The sequence below is a fragment of the Argentina silus genome, assembly GCF_951799395.1.
Source record: "Argentina silus genome assembly, chromosome: 1".
NCBI classification, from domain to species: Eukaryota; Metazoa; Chordata; class Actinopteri; order Argentiniformes; family Argentinidae; genus Argentina; species Argentina silus.
In genome coordinates this window covers 36,291,699-36,299,658 of record NC_139655.1, presented here as the reverse complement: position 1 = coordinate 36,299,658, position 7,960 = coordinate 36,291,699, and the positions used below count along the sequence as shown (strand labels likewise).

At 43.2% G+C, this 7,960-nt stretch overlaps 1 protein-coding gene across 2 annotated transcripts; it reads left to right on the top strand.

Annotated features, from left to right (window-relative positions):
* Positions 1–2,417: 2,417 nt before the first annotated feature.
* mycb (MYC proto-oncogene, bHLH transcription factor b) lies at positions 2,418–6,692 on the top strand. 2 transcript variants are annotated; one of them, XM_083681600.1, is made up of 3 exons: positions 2,418–2,439; positions 4,723–5,380; positions 5,780–6,692. In XM_083681600.1, the coding sequence occupies exons 2-3, from the start codon at positions 4,732–4,734 to the stop codon at positions 6,337–6,339; spliced, it is 1,209 nt and encodes a 402-aa protein (XP_083537726.1). In that variant the 5' UTR covers positions 2,418–2,439; positions 4,723–4,731; the 3' UTR covers positions 6,340–6,692. The 2 variants fall into 2 exon arrangements, with proteins under 2 accessions (XP_083537726.1, XP_083537725.1); XM_083681599.1 differs by lacking the exon at positions 2,418–2,439 and adding an exon at positions 3,990–4,234.
* Positions 6,693–7,960: the final 1,268 nt, after the last annotated feature.

The window sequence follows — 7,960 nt, the reverse complement described above, 5'->3', positions numbered from 1 at the left end:
ATGTTATTTGAGCCCACATGGACTAGGATGGTCTCCGGCCTCTGCTGATGGGAGAAAATGGATGGAAGCTGTTCAGTGATATCCTTCACCGGTGCCCCGGGGTAGCACAAGGTTTCTGCTCCGGGGACCACGGCGTTCCTCACCATCGAGCTGCCGATGATGATGGCTGGTGGGAGGTGAGTGGCCGCAGAAGTCTGACTACTTCTGTGGAGCTATATGGCAGCATTTCTGGTTCCAACGTGAAGATAAAGGAGAGCCTGCAGATTTGGACGAGGTTATTTGCAAGATTTGCATGAAAAAGTTGATGGCCAGAGATGGGAACACTAATAGGAACTAATCTACACTCACACCTCAAACTGAAACACCCATTAACAGCTGCACGGATGGGATATCTGTCTGGATCAAGTGCTGCTGTCAGGTTCACACAGCTATTCGCTGGCATGACGCCATACATGTCTTTAACCGTCCGCTGACCGTCACACCCGATTGGAAACTAGTTAAAATAACTACAGACTAGCTTCTTTTTTTTTTTTCAGAAAACCACAGGCGGACAACATTATTGATGTACTCCGCACGGCACTTGGATGCGAATAAACTCTCGGCCATAACGACTAACAATGCTGCTGACATTGCAGCCGCCCTCAGGGCCGTGAATTGGCCATGGCTCAACTGTTTTGGCCACAATCTCAATCTGTCGGTGACAAACGCAGTGCGGGTCCAGAGGCAACGGACAGACCAGGCCCTCGGAGTCTGCCGTGCAATTTCTCTCACAATTTCTCTCTCAAGAGCGAGCTCAAAAAGAAGCAAGCGGAATTAGGACGCGCAGAGCATAGTCTCATAACGGTAACTAAATAAATACTTTATAGACAAATGATAGCCTATAGGCTATATGACATATGACATGAGACAAGTTATATTATTACGAATGCGGTGTGTGATGCTTTTTACTAAGCTATCATATTATGCTATCCAACTGTTTAGTTTGTCAAGCTGTGTTAGGGATTATTCTTTAGGCTAAATGCCATACGGTATTGCAGTCACCACATAAATAATTCAGTTTTTCAATATAGATTAAATCTATGCAGCAAAGACGGCTCCCGCCAGGCCCACGCGACATTATTATTTATTTTATTTTTCGCAGTAATACCGTAGACCTCAGTAAAAATTTGAGGACGGTATAAAAGTATAAAAAAATGTATACCAAGCCAAACAGCTCCCCCTCCCCACATCACCACAATACTGTACATGACCACAATACTGTACCACAACACTGTACATGACCACAACACTGTATATTACCACAACACTGTACATGACCACAAGAAAGCGCTTTGTTTGGACCTAAACAGCAAACACTCTTCACTGAACATTCTTCATCATCTGATTTCATTCATTGATCGCTATTATGGCCATTTAGCACTATTTTAAAGCTCAAATCTACCTATTGGACCTTTAACTTTCACACGCAGATTGCTATATCATATTGATGTGGTGCATTCAGGCCCTTTCTCCATATATAATGCTCTTCCCAAAGGGAATGTCAGAGGTAATCTCCCGCAGTTCTGGGCCGATTGGCACGGTTTTGGGCTCAAATGAACCGGGCTGCCTGTGAGCCGGGATTGGTCTACAGTACATTAGAATTTCCTCTGTTAAGTAGTTTTGTTTATTTTCCGATGTTTGTGATTTTCAGTGGTCGGTAAAGGCCCCTGCAAACAGCAAGCGTTTCAGACGGGTCAATGTCTCCAGGTGCCGTCCTGTTACTGCCACTCCATTGTTTCAAATAGAAGGCCCACACACAGCAACCTAGTAAACAGCAGACGACGTGGTGCATCAGGACCAAATCAAGTCCAAGCCTATTCCGTCCCACGTCGCTAGCGGCAAACAGATATAACTGCCATTCAACCACAAGACGGTTAGGGTTAGGGTTATCAGTTTTGGGGGGTTTTCTTAATTATGGTGAGTCATCCACTGTAGAAGTCTTCCTTGGCCTACCAGCCCGTTTGCGATTGCTGAGCTCACCAGTGCACCATTTTTGGTGCCCTGAAATAGGGGGACTATGTATAAGTGTTGTCATTTCTAAATGGTAAAACCAATATGTACACATCAATACCATCAAATAAAAGCTGAGGATTTCTATTTGAACCTCATCGTAATTGTTTGATTTCAAATCCAAACTTTTGGAGTATAGAGCCAAAAGAAGAAAAAATGCTTCGCTGTCCCATTGCTTACTGTATATAGTTTCAGCTGGCGTAATCAAATTTCCCCCGATTGATTGAATCAACATACATAAAGGCAAGCGGCCGTCACCGTGTAGTTGCTCATTTTCACCAGTAGAGAGCGGAATCGTACAACAAGTTAAGTCCCAATCGCAGTGCGTGTTCTGCAACAAGGCGTGGGCACTGCACACCGCAGGATTGTCAAGGTTATCACACAATTCAGGTCAGATCAGCTGTTATATTACCTCTTGCTATTAACCGCATAGACTACACTCAATTGTTTCTGAAATAATGTCAGAAATGGGTGCAGCATTATATTTAACATTTCTGTTCAAGGTTTTACAGGGGTATTACATGGGTGTAATAATTGTTTAAACTGTTGCACTAAGTCGGCTAAGCATTATAAATACGTCATTGATGCATTTCTGCTTCGAATGCAAGGGTGAACTCTCATCCTGATAAAACCTATGAATGCGTATGGGGGTTTGCGTTGGTAGTAAAGGCCTGCCATGCGAAAGTGAATAATTAATGGTCCTCCAAGGGACCTTTCTTAAGAAAGAGCTCGACAACTACCTAGTTTTGTTAATGGTATCATTCAATACATTTGTTTTCTATTTGTTACATATTAAGTTGTTTCAACCTTCTGTTGAGGAGAAACGTGAGTTAGAATGAATGGAGCGCACATGCCTACTATTAGACAGTGAAGCAGCAGTGTACTCAATGAAAATTATTGTATTGTAAAATAACAATGATAGTGGCTTATGCGTATGACACTTGGTCCTTCCTCCAAAGCAGTTTCCTGATGACAAATTACAGTTATTGATGATGCCACGAATATTAATGTTATATTATTGAACTTTTGCAACTTTTATTAATGATTACTTCAGCAATGATGGTCAACCATGTTACATTACACTATCTGACAAGGGAACACACTGACACGGAATGGTCAAGGAATGTAACAAGAGAGTTGCTAGTCAATAGCCAATTCCGCTAGGGGTTGGCGTTACGCGACGCTCTATGGAAAATGGTAATAGTGCACTATCTTTCCTATTTACTCTCTTTGTTGGAACTTCGTTGGTGCTACTGGTATTTCCCCGACAGTCTGCAATGAGTGAGACTTTCTGTCGAGTGCAGCTTGCTACTCTATTTGAACCTGCTGACTTGATACGGATATGACTCTATGTTCTTGCATAGCCTATACAACAGGGTCGTTCATTCAAGAATTGCAACGTTTCACATAGAAAACAAATTAAAGAAAATAATAATGAATACAAAACCTTCCTACAACAATGCGTCACTGATACAGAAACGTTCACTCCAATTGAAATAAAACCATTATGCTATCAAAACAAAACGCCGGTCAAACTGAGATTGTAATTGCAGCCGGAGAGATTTCCCGGCAACACCCACTGCATCATTTACTATCATTCCTGAGTGGGTCGCTCTCTTCTGAGCAATGTTATTACTACGCTCCGCCCCTCTCCGACCACTTCACTCCGTGTAGAACCGCCGAATAAAATAGGTCTTCTTTAGGAGCACTATTCTGTTTGCTGTTTAGATTTAGAAATAAAAGCAAAGACATTTGACGATGGAATGGTCACAATACATCATTTGTATCCACTAAAACGAATACTATATCAAGGTTTTAGGCTGCTACGCAGTGCACATTTGGCGGGAAAGAGCGCCGGGGTGTGGCGGATGGATAATAAAAACAATCCGTAGTATTAAAACCCGCGGGAGCAGCTGTTCGTAATCTTGCAGTAAATGACAGTCAGGCGAGTGGTGGTTTCAACTAGAGAAAGGACAAGTCCACGCTGTTCTCCTAGAGACACAGTGCATTTAAGAACACGGATTTAACAATACACACCGGTGTGGACAACTCCCACTCTTGGACTATATACTTTCACTTGACATTTTGTTGTGGCGACTTGATTTCAACGTCATCTTTATTTATACTGGGCTGCTTCTTTTTTTTTTTTTTTTTTTTTCCTTTCTTTTTTAAACTCACTGCCACGGTAAGATTATTTATATTTGTCAATATGGTTGATCATTGACAGTTGGGTCGGAGTTGTTTAACATGTTAACTTTATCATTGCAGACAAAAGCCAAGCTATAAAGTCTTAAGATTTCTAGCGGTATGGCGTTTTTCATCGCAGTTGAGGACATTTTGTGTGTCAGTGTTGGCATTTAACTGACAGCTGCTCTTTGACATGCATTGGGTTCCCATTAGCGAACGATAGTTAACTGTCTGTCACGTTTGCTCCAGGCTGAGGCAAATACCGGCAGCAAGCCTACTACTATGAATCATTAATATGCATACAAGCTTAGGAGTAGCTTGTCGAGTTTGCAATGTAAATGCTATGGGTTGAACATGTTAAGCGGTTGTCGCAAACACAATAATGGAGGAAATAGACTCTCAGATACGTTCAAAGCAATGGCAGACTATGCATGTTTTGTAGTAGAACCAGATGACTGACTGATTTATCTTTGTCATTTCTCATAGGCAGTCGAAATGCCGCAGAGTTCAACGATGGCTAGCAAAAACTACGATTACGACTACGACTCTGTCCAACCCTACTTTTATGTCGACAACGAGGAAGAGGACTTCTACCAGCAGCAGCACAGCCAGCTCCAGCCACCGGCTCCCAGCGAGGACATATGGAAGAAATTCGAACTGTTGCCGACACCGCCTCTCTCCCCTAGCCGGCGACCCTCTCTGTCTAGCCTCTTTCCCTCCACTGCAGACCAATTGGAAATGGTTACGGAATTTCTCGGAGACGACGTGGTGAACCAGAGTTTTATCTGCGATGCGGACTACTCCCAGTCATTTCTCAAGTCTATTATTATCCAGGACTGTATGTGGAGCAGTTTCTCGGCTGCTGCTAAACTAGAGAAGGTAGTATCGGAGAGACTAGCCTCGCTTCAGGCGAGGAGGGACTCAAGTGCGACGGGGGAATCGAATACAGTATCCAGCACGAACCCCAACGTGAATTACCTGCAAGACCTGAACACATCGGCTTCGGAGTGCATCGACCCCTCTGTCGTCTTCCCGTACCCGCTTACCGAGAACCCCAAACCCACCGCTTCAGCTTCTGCCATGGCATTGCCTCTGGATACCCCACAGAATAGTGGCAGTAGTAGTAGCAGCGATAGCGACTCAGGTGTGTGTGTGCGCCGCATGTTTATATTAGAAATGCATGATTTGTATTGTTTTAATGTGCTGTCATAACACGGTGATTTATAAAACTCGGATCAATTGAAAATCGTATGATGGTTTGTTAGCTCGAAATGCACTGTCGTATCCATGTCCGGGACTTAAAGCGTTAATTATTGCATGGGGTTTGCCATGTCACTGTTAGTTGCGTAAGGAGTCAGTCTCCCTCCCTCCACAGGCAATTTCCAAGAGCTGGGGTTGTCCAGTGCACCTCACGCTGCAATGCTCAGCGGTGGGAGGGTGGGGACCGGCGTGATCTCTGACGTGGATTCTGTTCTAGAATACTATGTGTGCTTCATAACCGGCATGTGACTGAACTCCATGTTTTTACGTTTTCTTTCCACAGACGATGACGATGACGACGAAGACGACGATGAGGAGGAAATTGACGTGGTGACAGTGGAAAAGAGAAAGTGTGTGAGGTCGGACCCCAGCGCGTCTGGCACCACGCACCTCAGCCCCCTCGTTCTGAAAAGGTGTCACGTCAACATTCACCAACACAACTATGCAGCCCACCCATCGACGAGAAATGAGCAGCCGGCTGTCAAGAGGATTAAGTTTGAGAGCAGTGGGAGAGTACTGAAGCAAATCAGCAACAACCGCAAATGCTCTAGTCCCAGGACTTCAGACTCTGAGGATAACGACAAACGAAGGACTCACAATGTGCTGGAGAGGCAACGGCGGAACGAGCTCAAGTTGAGCTTTTTTGCTTTAAGGGACGAAATTCCAGACGTGGCGAACAATGAGAAGGCTGCCAAAGTAGTTATACTCAAAAAGGCGACAGAGCGTATTTACAGTATGCAAACGGACGAGCAGAAACTTCTATCGTTGAAAGAGCAGTTGAGGAGAAAGGGTGCACAGTTGAAACACAGACTTGAGCAGCTGAGGAATTCTCAACAAGCTTAATAATAAAGGACTAAAGATGAAAGTCACGATTTTAAGCCTTGATTAACTTGCTGTGTATAGTTGTGGCATTGCATGCAAATGCAAAACTAACTCAAGTTATGATAGGGGCCAACCACACCCCTGGACTGATCGGAAATTGATTTTCTTTGACAATTTCACTGCCTCACTTGAACTTTCTAGAGGTTATCAATTTTATTTGTATTTAATTTATTTTATTTGTATTGATAAAGGTTCTGCACAGTTATTGTTGACCTTAACTTAAAATGTTTTGTTTTTGTAAGTTTTGTATATAATTCTCAAATGTATTTCGGATGATGTATTGATCTCACAAATGCATTTTATAAAATCCCATATTTGACTGAAGTTGTCCGTTGAAATGAAAACAATTTCCTTCCTTACACCTTCATGTACCGGAAACTGGACATAATACTCAGTTAAGGCATACTTTCTCATTGCTACACTGACTTATGTGCTTGCTGGCCACTGTCCAGGTCAAGGTCCCACTTATACACGTCTCTCTAGGTTTGTGTGAATGAAGAGTGGAGGGAGCAGCACAGCCATGCGCACTCTGCATGGTCTTCTTATGGGCAAACACATGCACACCCACCCCCACATACACCACCCTGCCCCACTCGTAAGTCCATGTGGGAAAGTACTGCACTGTCTGGCACTTCACATATGTTAGGTAATCACTCTGCTGTCTTTCAGTGTAGAATCTTAAATGACAAGGTATTTCTTTTAGGAAATGAACTGCCAAATGGCATTGCAAATTGCCCAGAAAAGTAGTGTCCCTCCCCTTCCCAGCTGGCAGGGTCATAATAATTACTAATCCTTACGTCAGACGATTGTCCTACTTCTTGGACTGCTACGAGAGAGAGAGCTGCGGAAAAGCTCCCCTGGCCCCATTACTCATCTTTGACGGCCACGAAGACACATTGATTATTAGTAATATGTAAGTAAAATGTGTACATATTCTAAAAAGAAGGCATTCAGTGGTGGGATTAATGGTTGAGCAGACTTTAACAAAGCAAGACATATAGGTTAACCCTCGCAATTTTCTGCACTATTTACCTCTGTTGTGCAGACGAATGTATTTCAATGGGTCTATAGTCATTTGTTATGCTGCTGGAGGCAATAGGCCAAGAACACAGACAATAACACACATCCTCACACAAACATCTTGATGGACTGTTTTGCTGCGACTGAAAAGGAATCACTTATGTTGTCCTGTATGAAACCAAATAGCTATTTTGATACCGAAGAGGGGCACAGTTTATCCTGACCTGGGAAAACTTGTGCTCTAGTTATAGGAGCCATATGTTTTCCTGGTTAGGGAAAAACTCCTGGCCCTAACTATAGAGTGAATTGGACATCTACATAACTTTTTGTCAAATCAGCAACGTCTTTAAAGGTCTAGTATGTTGTGTTGAGCATCAAAATAGCGCGAAATGGCCATGATAAATCAGCGATCAATGAATGAGATCACATGACAAAGAACGTTCAGTGAAGAGCACTGTTTTGGTCCAAACAAATGGTTCTAAAATATGGTGTTGAAGACTTCACGTACCTAGTTCACGTTTGGTTTGCTTATAAGAATACGCACATGTTTGCCGCGATTATA